Source organism: Megascapheus bottae, chromosome 10, assembly GCF_031878675.1.
Source record: "Megascapheus bottae isolate mThoBot1 chromosome 10, mThoBot2.hap1, whole genome shotgun sequence".
In the NCBI taxonomy this organism is placed as follows: Eukaryota; Metazoa; Chordata; class Mammalia; order Rodentia; family Geomyidae; genus Megascapheus; species Megascapheus bottae.
Window position 1 is genome coordinate 29,642,769 of NC_143518.1, and position 15,816 is coordinate 29,658,584.

General features: G+C 42.3%; 1 protein-coding gene across 1 annotated transcript in view; it reads right to left on the bottom strand.

Moving 5' to 3' along the window:
* Window positions 1-3,188: 3,188 nt before the first annotated feature.
* Window positions 3,189-15,816, bottom strand: part of Tbx19 (T-box transcription factor 19) — a 33,068-nt gene continuing 20,440 nt past the window's right edge. The window contains exons 5-9 of the mRNA XM_090340506.1: window positions 14,896-14,957; window positions 12,990-13,051; window positions 10,738-10,926; window positions 6,983-7,118; window positions 3,189-4,710 (exon numbers count right to left, since the gene is read on the bottom strand). Of these exons, the coding sequence (XP_090196632.1) occupies window positions 4,416-4,710; window positions 6,983-7,118; window positions 10,738-10,926; window positions 12,990-13,051; window positions 14,896-14,957 (744 nt within the window). The 3' untranslated portion in view covers window positions 3,189-4,415. The remainder of the gene's footprint in view (window positions 4,711-6,982; window positions 7,119-10,737; window positions 10,927-12,989; window positions 13,052-14,895; window positions 14,958-15,816) is intronic.

The window sequence follows — 15,816 nt, forward strand, 5'->3', positions numbered from 1 at the left end:
CATATACTGAGGTTGCCCATAGGGCATTTCTAGAGCTAGTTAACATGTGGAAAACTAGATAGAGAAGTCCCACCCTGTCAAGGGCATTATTTTCCAACAGGCTGGGGACTCCCAATGGAACAGAAATGGGAGGAGGAGAACACCAACCAGCAAGTACCAATTCAGTTCTTCTTCAGTGTCATCACCTATGGACAGCCGACTCCAGCCTTTCAGCCTTTCAATGTGGACTTACCCCAGTGACTTCAGGGAGATTGCAGGCCTCAGCTTCAGACTGGAGCTCAAGCATTGATCTGTCTTGTTCTGAAGGACACAGCTTCTTGGACTGAGCAGCTCCTGGGTCTTCTGGCTTTTCAAATAGCCATTGTGAGTCTCCAGACTCTGATCATGTACACCGGTCTAGTAATCCCCTTTTATAGTACCATATATGTATATATATATATATACGAACATATATATGTACATGTGTATATATTGTCTATTTATCATGTACATATACATATATAATCCACATATTATGTAAAAAAGTATGGTGGTATTGTCATATTATATGATATATTCTACATATATGCATATAAATGTTTTATATATGTGTAATAAGAGACCCTAACATATACAAATGGTTAGTTTTATGTGTCACTAGGTAGACTGAAGGTATCTTGCAGATATGGTTAAAATATACTACCCATTGACTTCAGCTGAAGATTAAAGGAGCTGAGCAATATGGAAGTAGGCCGCATCCAATCGGTTGTAAATCCTTAAGAGCAAAACTGCAGTCTGCCTGAGGAAGAGCTGACAGCTGGGGACTTCAGTGTCCACTTCTGCTTGAGTTCACCCTGTAGATTGCAACCTGGGTAGGCTCCACTACTACAAAGCCAGTTCCTCACCTGCAGCTGCCACCTTACCTCCACTTTTAAATACCTGTCATCTTAGGAATTTTAATTCTCATGTTGGTCACAATAGACTTCCTGTTTCAAACTTCATTTCCTCTGTTGGTGAAATATTTCTAGGACAGTGGTGCGGGAAGGAGCATCATCACATAGTCCTTAATTTGGAATTAATGGGCCTGAGTGCATTCACCCAGGCTGGACTCCTTGATCTGCCTATACAATAAGTGGGACTCTGATTCAAAGAAAGAAAGCCTTGAACTAGCCAATTCTGCTCAAAGGGGCAGAGGCAAGTTGGAGCACAGAGGCCCCAAGGTACACCAGAGGCAGCTCCTTCAGAAAAAATATAAATCCTATTCCAGAAGAAGGCTGGGATGCGGGGCTGACATCATATGCACCTATGCAGTGATGGTGGTGGGAACGCTTTGCTATCTGCAGAATCCAGAGGCTCTTCTCTTAGGCTTCCAGAGTTCTACATCTCCCTGCCCGGATGTTCACACTGTTTACCACTCAGCTCAGTAAGTTGACACCAGATAAAGAAAATAATAAGTGAGGTGAAAGAAGGGCTACTCGAATGAGTAGTTCCTTGCTACTCTCCCCCCAATGGACCCACAGTTCCACACGGCAGAGTCATATTCTTCCAGATGTGATATTTAACTTGCTGATAGGAGACAGTTATTCTATCTTTGATTGCATGAGTAGACATCTCCCAACTCCAATCATCTTTTCCTGAGATGCTTTTCTTAATGACCCAGATGATGGACCAATCACTGAACTCATATTATACCATCCTCCTTCATCTTCCTCTGCATTTTAAGGTTATCCGCTGAGTATCCAGTAACACTGACCAGACTTAGTCACCAGTGCCAGCTTCAGCTAATCTCACTATTGTTCTGCACATGACCCAATCCATCGGAGCAATGTAAGTAAAAAGAATGAAGATCATCATTGCCTTTTTGTGGCTTATGTTTCCTCCAGACATGGAAGAGACATGGGAAAGCTAAAGCTGAAGATGAGTTGTCACATCCCCACTGCACTTACTAAATACTTGGAGCATGACTGTCGCTAGCAAGGGCTAGGGAAGGGTTTTCTGGGTAACAGGAGGTCACCACAGCCTACAGCTCTAACAGAATAAAGTAGAACTATTTTTGAAGACTTATCAAAATGTCATCTTGCAAAGATGCTATTGTAGTAATATTTTAATGGCCTCTAATGATGTCACAGAGAGACCTGGAACTCAGAAACATCATTGTCTTTGGAACATGCTGATCAAGAAATTGTTCAAAGAACAGTCTGTATGAGTACACTGTGCCTTAGTCACTGACATAGCAATTAGTGTCTCAGAGCTGTAGCCAGGCAACCCTGAGTTGGGTAATGTGACTTCCTAAGTTGCTATTGTAGTTGAAATGGCATGGTTTCCACAGATCTGAGTTAAAGGGGAAAAAAAATGAAATGGCAACCAACTACACTTTTGTATTGCTGTCAGTTGTGGGGCTTGATCTCTGGGCCTGAGCACTGCTCTGAGCTCTTCAGCTCAAGCTAGTACTCTACCACTTGACACAACACCACTTCCCTTTGTACACTTGAGTAGACCTTTCAATAGGTCATGTGTAGATGTCTCTGACTGCATCCTGAAAAGAGTAGTTTGCTTGGTCTCCATAGTATCTGTGGAACTTGATATAGAAGCCACAGAGTCTAAGTCCCCACAGTGGTAGTTGAAGTTGATATCTGGAAAAGTACTCATCACTCAAGTCTGGAAATCTTACTCCCAAGGTCATTAGCACCTTGAGAAGTGGGTAGAAAAGAGAAAGGAAGACTAATGAGATAGCGATTTTGCTCATTGATTACAGCTTTACTCCTGACGGGGGCAGAGTGTTAAAGTGTATCAGATGTGAAATACCTAGAGTATTCATTGTTCTGTTACTCTGTTCTGGTAAGATGTTCCCAAGTCAGTGCCCAGAGCATTTGCTTCAAGTTCAGATTCCTAAACTTCAGCCTCCAAAGATTTTAATCCAACTGGTATGGGGTTGTATTCCAAGTTGCTTAGGAATCTGGATGTCCTATCAAGAGAGAGCCAGAAAGTTAGAATTTGGAATGCAGGCTGAAACTGTGTTCTTTCTCCATGTACCACTTCTCAGCCACTGATAACTGTGTCTCATAACAAGTGAGGAGCCAGGATAACTCCACCATGTTTCTGGGTCCCCACAGATATACTATCATGTCAGATCTCTGGGTTCTGCCTACCACCAACCCCACAGGGTCCTTTTAGCACATTGGCAATTCACACCAAGTCAACTCAGCAAATGTTTATTTGGCACCTATGGTAGACAAGGCACAGTGCCAGTTGCTATGGACACAAAGACAGATAAGCAAGGCCTGACCCTCAAGAGGTTTACAGTCTAGTAGGCAAAGAGACATGCTCACAAGTAACAAAAATGCAAGAACAGCATGAGGTCAGCTCGATGGTGCAAAAGCAGGGCACAAGAAAAGATCAAATACGTCTGCTCAGGTGACCACTGTCACAGATGGTATTTTGGCTATGTACTAAATGGTGTTTTGGTTAGTACTGGCCAGAAGGATAGGATCCACGGAGGCGGGACTAGAGAAAGGATATGTTATGCTCTAGAGGAGGAATGGAGGAAGGAGAGTGCAGTGGATGTCCACAGCAGAGAGAGCTGTCTGCCTTGACTAACGGGCTGATAGAACTGGAGAAGGGCTGGGAGGGGGCAGAAGATCTATGGGGATGATAAAGGTCTGCCTGCACTCTAGCGATGGTAAGCCACTGAAGGTATCAGAGCGAGGGAGTACAGGACCTGACCTAAACTCCAGGTTCACTGCCATCAATAGCCTATGATTCTTTTTCTTTTTCTTCTTTCTTTTGTCCAATCTTGGAGCTTGAACTCAGAGCCTGGGTGCTGTCTCTGAGCTTTTTCTGCTCAAGGCTAACACTCTACCACTTGAGCCACACAGCACCGCTTCTGGCTTTTTCTAAGTAGTTTATTGGAGATGGGAGTCTCACGGACTTTCCTGCCCGGGATGGCTTCAAACTGCAACCCTCAGATCTCAGCTTCCTAAGATTCTGTTTCTTTCTTGGTGACTTTAGGGAATCACGCTCTCTCTTGGTCTGGCCATGTGTACTTTTCCAGACCACACAAAAAATAGGAAGCAGTTCCTTACTAGGCAAACTATGAGCTCACTTCACAAGTACACATCAGCTCCAGAGAAAAGGAAGTCATGCTTTCCAGAAAGCCACCATTTGAGGAGATGGACAGAGCACAAGGAAGGAACTCAGCCGACTTTCATCATAGCAAGCATAAGCTCAGAGAAAACGGGAGTGCTAAGGGGAATGGTGGAGAGTGAAGGGGGTTGAATGACATGATTAGCATCATCCAAATTTAATCACCTCTTACAGGAATCACCCACCAGCTGTCCAGCCCACAGGGTGAAGGGACCCTGCAGTCTAATTCACTGGAATCAACAAGCTGGGGTGTGGAGAAAGTTCTCTGCTGATTGAGACTCTTGGACACTTGCCTAACTGTCCAAAGAGGAGGGAGAATGGCGCCCACCCCCACCTGAGCCACCCCAACCTGGAAAGGGATGTGAGGCCACAGCTGTCCAAGTGGATACAGCAATGCTGGTCACCGAGGGCTCCCCCAAGACCTCCACCCCAGCCGCAGTGGGTGCCTGGGTAGGGAGCATAGAAGAGGGAGATGTCACAGCTGGACTGCTGAGGAGAAAGGCTCCGGGGGCGCTGGGGTGCACCTCTGGGCCTGACCCAGCAGAGCCCCCACCTCCATTGCTGATGGTCCACAGGCACGGGTAAGGGCTGCAGAGACAGAGAAAGAGGGAAGGTTTGATGAGGTGAGGCAAAGAACTTACCCTGGTCATGCACATCCATCCCGCTGTGCAGGGCAGTGCGGAAGGGGACTTCTGCTCATGACTCTATTTTTAGCTAAGGTAGCATGGGTTCCATGGAACGAGAACAAAATTAACCATCCTGAGACCTAGAGCCAAAGAAGTTTCTCAATTTTAAACCTAACATTTCATTCTTCCAGGATTCTCCTGCAGCCTATTTAAAATGGGTAGGGTCAGCTGGGTGCTGCTGGCTGGGTGCTGGTTCATATCTATAATTCTAGCTACTCAGGAGGCTGAGATCTGAGGACAACAGTTCAAAGCCAGACTGGGTGGGAAAGTTTGGGAGGGAGGGAGGGAGGAGAGAGGGGAGAGAAAGGGAGAGAGGGAGGGAAAGAGGCAGGGAGGCAAGGAGGCAAGGAGGCAAGGAGGGAGGGAAGGAAGGTAGATCTCAGGCCCTAACCCAGACCTACCCTCTAGCCAGATTCAGATTCTGCATTTGAACATTACTCAGATTATGCTGACACACAAGGCAAAAAGGGAACTGTTATACAAGGAGTCATCACGTTCTCTTCCTAGTTCTAAAAAATCATATTTATCTGATGGCTGCTCAAGCCCTGTCTTTCAATTGTTAATATTATTTTACCTTCTCAAAATTATTTTTTATTAAAGAATTTATTAACATTGATTTTTACATCATATTTCAAATGTCATGTTTAGCAAGCAAATATTCACAAAGGGAATCTCTATATACAATCACTGGTACATAGATTTTAGAACGTAATTAAAATTAAGCTGGGGGTTTGTATGTCATAGATACATATTAATCTAAGTAATAAAACATTATGTCTATAGAGTATATATCCCATCATAGATTTTAATGTCTGTGTAGTTTTGTTTATATCTCTGAGACCATGTCCATAACCTACCCAAATACTGAGTCATCACTCTTGTACTGTTTGGATCTAATATTTACATATTAAGGATACCATGCATCTTTTGTTCCTTTGGTATTGACTTATCTCAAAATTCTGAAAATCTGTGTTGAACTTAATAGCTGACACTGACACCTTTGTTGCCCTTTGGTTAATCTCATATTGTTACCTGTATCTGATTTTGTTACCTAGTATATTGTATATACGTTTATTTGTTTATTTGAAATAGGAAAGGGAGGGGGAAAACAAGATGACTGGAAGAGGATAGGGGGAGGGAAATGAGGACAAAAACATGAGAAAGAGTATCAATGTATGAGAAGTAATGCACCTACTATCTAGCAAATGTGGCTGTAACCCCTCTATACATTACCCCGACAATAAAAAATAAAATTAAAAAAAAAGAAAGTTGGGCCAGGAATTTGCCCTAGTGGTAGAGTGCTTGCCTTGTATGCACAAAGACCCAGGTTTAATTCCTCAATACTACATATACAGAAAAAGCTGGAAATGGTGCTGAGGCTCAAGTGGTAGAGTTCTAGCCAAGGACAGTCCAAGGACAGTGCTCAGGCCCTGAGCTCAAGCCCCGTTCTGGCAAAAAAAAAAAAATCTGGGGCCGGGAGTTTGGCCTAGTGGTAGAGTGCTTGCCTAGCATGCACGAAGACCCAGGTTCGATTCCTCCATACCACATACATAGAAAAAAGCTGGAAGTGGTGCTGAAGCTCAACTGGTAGAGCTCTAGCCTTGAGAAAGTCCAAGGACAGTGCTCAGGCCCTGAGCTCAAGGCCTTCTAAGAAGGCTAAGAAATTTTCCCAAAGTCACAATGCCAATAAAAAAGGGTATCTGAAACTCAACTCACACCTGTCAGTCTCCAGTTCCTCTTCCATGAAGATGTTCTGACTTCAAAAAGACAGAACAAAATTCAAGTCTCTGGTGTGAGAATTCTGTCACAGGTCCTACACTTAGCCAGGATTGGTACCCGCAATGCTTCCCTTTAGAATGGGGAGCTTGTGCGAATATAGATAATCAAAGTTTTTGATTTCTTTGTATAAATTCAAACTTCCCCTCTGATATCGCTGTAAGTCAGTAAATATGTGTTACTGGTTCAAGATCAATGAACCCAGGCCACAGTTTTTTCCCCTATTAAATATGGAATGCTGCAGCTTCAAAAGAAAGAGTAAATACTTTCTCCCCCATGTTGTCATATTCACTAACTAGCACCTTAAAATTCTGGATGAAAGCTTGGACTGAGCCACTTAAAATAAAAAGATGGAAGTCTCATTGTTACAATAAAACTCCAGGCAAGGCTGGCCTTACCTCGGTCCTGCACTGACTGGCCCATTGGTGTGAGGTACAGACAGGATGCTGGTATGGGGTGTAGAGGATAAGGAAGTCCAGTTTTCTGGTCCTGAGAAAACTTGCAGATTATTGCTTGAGCTTTCTATCAAATTCACTTTGGAGAAATAATAATAATTAATTCAATTAATAGGGCATATAAAAGTGATCAATGACATTATTCCTGGATTATGTCACAGGCACAAGAGGTTATTAGTGGTTTCTGAAGGAAGCAGAAAAGAGGAAGAAATTCAAGTTTATTGAATACCAATCACATGCCAGGTGCTAGGTAATATTTACAATTGCCACAGCAACAACTTCCTGTCTCCATTGTATACATGAGGCTCAAAGGGAAAGAGATTGATTTGCCCATTGAGACACAGGTCTAACTCTAGGTACCATACTCCCCTTTAAGGATGGACCGCTTATAGCTCTTCCAACATCTGCCAGTGTCCAGAAGAGATTTGTGAGGTCCAGGACTGTGCTCTCCTCAACCATTCTCAACAAGAGAGTCTTTTCTCAAGAAAAAAAAATGACAGCATGACCTCACTTGTACATGCAATCTAAAATGGTTGAATACATAGAAGCAGAGAGTAGAACAGGGTAAAGGGAGGAAAATGAGATGCAGTCAAAGGACACAAAATGTGGGTTTGTGGGAAGAATGAGTCTAGAGACCTAGCATACAGCATGAGAACAACAATGCACTCTATTGTGGAACTTTACTAAAAGAATCCATGTCAGATGCTCCTAACATGGACAAAAGTTAAGTAGTTATCTGAGAAAATTGATTTATTAATTTGCTTGACTGAAGTAACTATTCTAATATGTATATTGAAATTATCATGTTGTAAACCTTAAATACATAATTTTACAGAGGAAGAAAGAAGTGTCTTGTATATATTTAATTCTTCCTTATGCATTGTGTATATGAGAAAGAAAGAAGAAAAAAGGGAAGAAAAAACAAAGAAGAAAAAGAAAGAGGAGAGAGAGCAGGAGAAGGTTCCAGTATCTGTCCCTAGTGCTATGGTTTGAATATGTTCTTTTCAAGCTTGTGTGTTAGGAATGTAATCCCCCCATACCAGTCAATGGTGTTGAGAATATGAGATCTTTAAGAACCTTCATGTATGAATAATGCTGCTATTGTTGTATTAGTGGGTTCTTCATAGAAGGTTGAATTTATTAATTTAGCCTCTCTCTCCTTCTCCTACCCTTACCTCTTCCCCTCACCATCTCCTTTTCCATGAGATGATTCCTTCCATGATAGTCAGAAAGGAGTTCCTCACCTAAGACTGTTCTTTACAAATTACCCCAATTCAGGTATTCTGTTAGAACAACAAACTGAGCCAAGGTCCTTGGCTTATTCTTTTCATAATCCAGCACTTTCCACCTCGTCAGCCTTTGCTCTTACCTCTTCCAGTTGCCCTCTTGCTTCCAATCCTCACTCCCCATTCTGTTCCTAATCTGTTTCCCAGACAGATCAGACCCTTTCACTTGTTTGTGTCTATTCACAGCACTTCCTCTACCTGGAATGCCTGCTTCCCACCATCTGTCTTTTGCTCTTGTACTCTTTTATCTCTCTCTTTTGAATCATCCTTCAAGGATCAATTTAAATGATAACTTCATGGACAACCCTCTCTGTCCCGCCAGAAAGATATAGCTGCTCTTATTCCTTCATTCCCGTAGCATCTTGGCTTGAGCGCTTTATAGATGGCTTCTCAAACTTTAATGTGCTTATAAATCACCTGGGGACCTTGTTAAAATGCAAGCTCTGGTCCAGGAGTAGAGTCTGAGCAAGTTCTAAGGGGATGGTGCAGGTCTGACGCCCATATTAAAGCACTCACAACATTGTGTTATGATCAATTCTGTATATATTTTGGTATCACTGAGCTCCTTCAGGACAATCTTCATTTCAGCCATCTTCTGCTTCCCACTGCCTGAAAGAACCTGGGATTTGGCAGGTGCTCAGCAGAGGAGTTTCATGTGCAAACCACCAAAACAATCTGGAACTAGGAGGACATATTGCTGGTTTCCAATGCCACTAAGCCACCTGTCTCCCCCCTCCTGACAGCAGCTGTTGAGGATTTCAGAAGGAACAACCTGTATGACACCGGGACAGGAATCTGGTGGCCAGGAAGCACTCTGCAAATGCAGGGCTTGGAGTGTCAATGAGGAAGGAAGGAGGATCTCCCATTCCATGAACGTTATTCACTGTCAGGCTGTCTGCATTGGAAGGAGACCTCCATAATGGTATGGCATTTGATCATTTTGTTCAAGTGCTTGCAGCAGAGCCTGGTACAAAGTTTGTCTTCAATAAATATTTGTTGATTGCCACAGAAACTGGCACAAACAAATGAATACTTGACCAGGAGCATGGCCTAATGGTAGAGTGCTCAACTAGCATGCATGAAGCCCTGGGTTCTATTCCTCAGTACCACATACATAGAAAATGCCAGAAGTGGTGCAGTGGCTCAAGTGGTAGAGTGAAAGCTTTGAGAAAGCCCAAGGACAGTACCCAGGCACTGAATTCTATCCCAGGACTGGCAAGAAAGAAAGAAAGAAAGAAAGAAAGAAAGAAAGAAAGAAAGAAAGAAAGAAAGAAAGAAAGAAAGAAAATTTGTTTCATGAATAATTGAATAAAATTTAATCTTTTCCTCTTCGCTTTAAATAAACAAATCTAAGGGCCAGGCAAGGTCTGGGCATTCAAAAATAAAAGACAGAAAAAACAAAAGTAAATGAAGAAAAATGTACACAAATATCAGATCCAACTTGAAAAAAATTAGGAACCTGCATTTTGAATGGCTCATGCCCATGATCCAAGCTACTCAGGAGGCTGAAATCTGAGGACTGAGGTTCAAACCAATAGGGCAAGAATGTCCATGAGATTCCAACTGAGTTCCCAAGAGCCAGAAATGCAACTGTGGCTTGACTGATACAGTATCATCCTTGCACAAAAACAACCTAAGGGATAGCAGCCAGGCCCTGGGTTCAAGTCCTAGTACTGGCATACATCAAGCAAAATGAAAGAAGAGAAGAGACAAGAAAATAAAAGGAGGGAGGGAAGGGGAAGAAAGGGAATAGAAAGAAAGGATAAGGGAGGAGAAGAGAAGGATGGGGAGGAGAGAAAAAGGGAGGAGAGGAGGAGAGAAGATAGAAGAGGAGAGGAGGAGAGGGGAAAGGAGGAGAGGAAAGGGGAGAAGAGGGGAGAGGAGGGGAGGGGAAGGGAGGGGAGAGGAGAAATCAGGTTGTAAAAAGATTGAATTTGACTGATTCCAACTGAATCTGAGTATGGTCTGAATGCAGCTCCCTAGAGAGCTTCCTAATAATGCTACAACCCTGACCCATTAGTTCCTAAACTGAGTCATGAAAACAACTATAAGCAACAGCCATATTAAAGCAAAGACTGAATTTCAGACCCCACAAATAGACTTAGACTTTAGAGGTCAGCCTGAAACTGCTATGTAAATAAGTACACTGGGACAAGGCCCCTCACCCCCATTAGAAGTACACAACTGAGTGCTCTATGAAATAATAATAGACCACTAAAACTATCATAACGATACCATCAAATACTGGCATATAAAAATAACAACACATTGTAACAACAATATGCAATATATATCTGTAGATGAAAGAAGGTGAAGAAGTATCTCCAGATACTTCTTCTCTTCAATAGTTGTTTATCCATTCTTCTCCCCCTCCCCCAGCACATGCCCAAGGGTTTAATTAGAACCACACACCTGAGGGAGAATGGTTTCTATGCATATAGGCAGAAGGGTAGGGAGCCTGCCGGTGTCCTCGGAGGCCAGAATAGTGCTCACAACCATGGTGGGTGTGCGGAGCTGGTAGAGGCAAAGGAGTAGCATACTGGTAATTGGTATTGCCGGCTGCACACATGCCATCCGGATTGGAGAAGATCCAGCCTCCCACTAGAATAGACAAGAAGAAGACACAGAGGCTTCCACACCAAAATCAGATGATCAGCTTCTTCTCATGGCTGTTTCTTGTCAATGACATTGACTATACTGCTACCACTCCCTTCCCCATGGGCAGGTGACCTAGCTTCTCTGGAGATAGATAATAGGTCCTACCAGTGTGGACATTTTCAATGTCAGGATACAGTTATGTAAAATACAGCTAAATTACAGACATTAATAGAAGTACAATGTCAGGATACAGTTATGTAAAATACAACCAAATTACAGACATTAATAGAAGTTCAAAAGTGAGGGGACTACTGACCTATGTAAACATTAGCCAAGGAGGCACTGGGTATACGTGTACCTTGATGGTCTCTAGCCACTAGGGGCTTTGAATGTAGTTACATACAGTGAAAAAAAATCTCTCCACTTACTGGAAAAATGATGCCTTCCATCACCAAAATTGAATCCTGAGTATACAGGAGAGAGAGAGAGAGAGAGAGAGAGAGAGAGAGAGAGAGAGAGAGAGAGAGAGAGAGAGAGAGAGAGAGAGAGAGAGAGAGCTGACCTTGCATACCTCAACAGCAAGCACTCCGCATGATAATCACAAAAGCATCAAAAGATATCATAGGAGTTAATGAAGATTTTGAAAGAAAGTGAGTTCCTTGGCAAAACTGAAACTTCATAATGAGGGCTCTGAAACGAGAATTCTGTTCTTCCTCCAGATCTCAGCGAGCATGACTGATGGCAATTCAGACAGGACCAAAGTCTGCTTAAGAACACTGACTAAACACTATCACCTGGATATCTACAGTGTTGTAATGGAACTAGGTAATGGAACCTACTCTATCACTTAAATACTTCTGAAATATAAATAAGATATACAGAGTTCATATTACACCGTGTGGGTTCAATCATTTCAAAAAAGCCCTCTTGTCATCTTCATTTGCCCACTGCTGTGTAAACAGGTGACCCAGGAGATCCCTACCTGATAAGGGAGGTCAAAATTGACCTGGCTAACTATACTTTTTTGCATATTATGGGATGGCTAGTCAAAGAGGTTGTAACACAAATATAGTTCTGAAAGGCTATCATTTTGTGGGGGATATTTGCACATATAGTAGGGATAAACAACATCTAGAGAGACTTCCTTTATGGCCTTATTCAGAAATCTCCACAGGACAGCACTCTGAAGGCTATTATCTACACAACTTTATCTACATCACACAAACTCTGTTCAGTGCACTTTCCTCCTTTCACCACTGCAAAATTTTTGTTACCACCTCCCCACAACCAGCATCCTCAAGCCCTTGCTACTTTCTGTGGTTCAAAATGCTACCTAAGCTTCAAGCATCGAGCCATTTCTTTGAGTCTCCTCTGTCTCTCTCACGTTTCTATATATTTATAATGGTATACACTTCTGTGAATCTATCTCTTGTTAGTTTATATCATTGACTAAAGTTACAAAAATTTTAGAGGGAAATGAGAAAAGCTAAAACTTCCCAAGAGTGATTAATTAAATCAAGATTCAAGTATCCAGGCAAGAGTCCCCCAAAACCAATTAGTTTGAGGAGAGAGTGGTTAGTGGAGAGAATAGTACCCTGTAGAACATTCAGCATTGCCTGTGGAACCCCAGCTCTTCCTCAGGCTCTCCAGTTGACAAGTGCAGACCCTTCCTCACATTTGAGACCACAGATTGCTTGAGGCATTACCCTGGTGACCAGCTCCAAAATTAGCAAATAGCAAAAGAAATCTACAGCAGGGAATGGAGAGTGCCAACATAGGAGGTAAGACCAGAATTCGTTTTTGAGAGCTCTTTGCCACACTCACAGCAAATCCAGAGGTAAGAAAGTCATCAGTTCATTTCCACCTCCTGCCTAAGATTTGAATTAAGGCCCTAAAGTGTAGAAGCATTGTGCTCCCCCACCCCCAGTGAGAACTCTAGAAAGGGCATTAACATGTCTTGAGAGGCAGGAATAATTCGTGGAGTTTTGATTTGGAGAAGTCTGAGTATGGAAGGAGACAACCCAAAGTAGCCCAAGCACCTCCCACTTACTATTTACCCAACTCACAGTGAGAATAGGTAACATGCTGGCTCTCAGCAACAACCTCTGGAATGTCTTTTAGGTGACTTCTGAAAAAAGAAATGAAATTTATAACTCATGCTAAAAGTCTAGAATAAAGTATACCCCAAATTCTCTTCAAAGAGCAATGAATTTCTGAGAATTAAAAGAAAAAACTTTTCTTTTCCTCTCAAAACTACAACTGTTCCCTCAATTCTCCTTCATTTAGGAAAAGAGAATTTGCAACTGTCATAAAACTGAAATTTTTTGTTACCTCTATTATCTAACATGTTTCTGGATATCCCTTTTTATATCTTACTGATCTGTGATTATGGCTCCACCTGCTAAGATCTCTACAGGATTTAGGGCCACGCTTATGATTGCAATATGCGAGATCTACCAATGATCCTATAAGGGAAAACAGACATACCCGTTTGCAGATTAGCTCTCAAGGAAGTAAACTGACTTATGCAAGATCGAACAATCAGAAAACAGTAAAGCTAAGACTCCAAGCAAGAACTACTCATGCAAAGTTTTTTTGTATTTTTATCATGTTATGAGGAAATCATTTTGAATCTAGATTCTATCGTCTGATGCATCCTTTATGACTTTTGTTGCCTGAAAAAATAACTGTGCTTGCTGCATCAGCAAAATTTGTTCAAGTATTGAACAGGACTAAGTCCTGTAATAACATCTCATTATAAAAATCAGTCTGCTAGGGCCAGGAGTTTGGCCTAGTGGTAGAGTGCTTGCCTAGCATACATAGAAAAAAGCCGGAAGTGGTGCTGAGGACCAAGTGGTAGAGCTCTGGCCTTGAGAAAGTCCAAGGACAGTGCTCAGGACCTGAGCTCAAGGCCAGGACTGGCCAAAAACAAAATCAGTCTGCTAGTCCAAAGCCTTTAAAAGAAAAAGTAGCCACAGAGTAGCCAGCACCCTAGCTTCTTGGGAGGTAGAGATTGGGAGGTTTGAACCTTGAGGCCAGGCAACACAAAACATTTATGTAACTTCCATCTCAACCAATAAAAGTTGTGCTTGGTGGGATGTACCTGTCATCCCAGCTACTTGGAATGCATATATCATAACCCAGACTACCTTGGTATAGTTTCATACCTAAGTAACATGAACCCCCATTACTCACTTTTTTTTTAAAGCTAAGAGTAAATATACACAAATAACTTAAATCCAGGTATGGTAGTATATACCTGTAACTCCAGTACTTAGAAGGCAGAGGTAGGAGGATGTCAAGTTCAAGGCCAGCTGGGGCCACTTAGCAAGACCCTGCCTGAAAATATATATGCATACATACACACGCATGCACATATACACACATACATTTATTTTTAAAAAAAACCATACCATTGAAAAGTGAATGGGAAGCTAGGGGCAATGGCTCATGCCTATAATCTAGCTACTCAGGAGGCTGAAATCTGAGGATCAAGGTTCAAAGCTAGCCCAGGCACAAAAGGACCTGAGACTCTTATCTCCAATTAACCACCAGAAAACAGGACATGGGGCTGTGGTCAAGGGTAGGGCTGTAGCCTTGAACTGAAGAACTTAGGGACAGTGATCAGGCCAAGTTCAAGCCCTACGATCAATAAAAAAAAAGTAAATGGGAAAAGGGCAGTGAATTTCTAAAAAGTTAGTTCATATTTTTTTTGATGGGGTGGTGTTACTTTGAAACAAGGCTGATGAAATGCTGCCAGCTAACGGTTCTCCCAGCTACCTACCACAGGAGCAGACACAGTCATCATTTGGATCAGGCTTTGTTGAGTGTGTTGAACATGGATCTGAATATTGAACGTGCATCTCTATCAAAACTAATGCAAGTATTCCTAGTGTCATTCCTTTCAGGAACTCATAAATGCCACACCTGTAGAACTCAGTCATATGACATTACTGAACTTTCTCTACTCACCTTTCCTTGGCATCCAGGAAGGCCTTGGCAAAGGGGTTGTACTTGATTTTGAGAGCTGTTATCTTATGTTTGCAAAAACAAGAGGTGTTAGCGAAATCCAAACACTCATGAGCAAATAGAATACTTCATGTTTACCTGTGAATTTCTGTAAAATCAGAATCATTCTCCCTTCCCTCCCCCCATCCCCATGAAGCATGAATTCAGGGTTTAGGTGCTGTCCCTGAGGGGTTTTTTTTTTTGTTTGTTTGTTTGTTTGTTGTTTTTGCTCAAGCGTAGTGCTCTACCAACTTTGAGCCATAGTACCACTTTGGGTTTTCTGGAGATTAATTATAAATAAGAGTCCTATGAACTTTGCTACCCAGGCTGTCGTTGAACCATGATCCTCAGAACCCAGACTGCCGAGTAGCTAGGATTACAAGTGTGCTCCACCAGCTCCTGGCCACCATTTCTTTTTTATTTCCTCCCTTCGGGTGTTTATTTGTTCACTCCTGTACTACACTGATATTGCTCTGTGGCTGAAAAAGGACATCTCATAGTGGCATGTGGCAAAATTGAGAAATGACGGGTAAAGCTAGTAAAGAAAAGGGTAATGCATTAGGAATGTAGAAATGAGTAAAACCTTGCTGAATCTTCCCTTACTTCTTTTTCATTTTTTTCCAACAAGCTTTCTGAGTATCTTCTACATTTAAGTCCCATTTCTTATCACTTGGAACACAGTGAAGAATAGAACAGGGTGACCCCCACCTCTCCCTGACTATTCAGTTGACCATTAATTCCCAAATTCTTGAATCGTCATTGATTGGGTCATGTTAGTCAAAACACATAATCCCTCCATCCATCATGACTGTCTTTGTCACTCCCAGTCTTTGCCTGCTTCGTGTCTGATTAGAACCATCCAATACAAGTATAGAAATAAGAGAC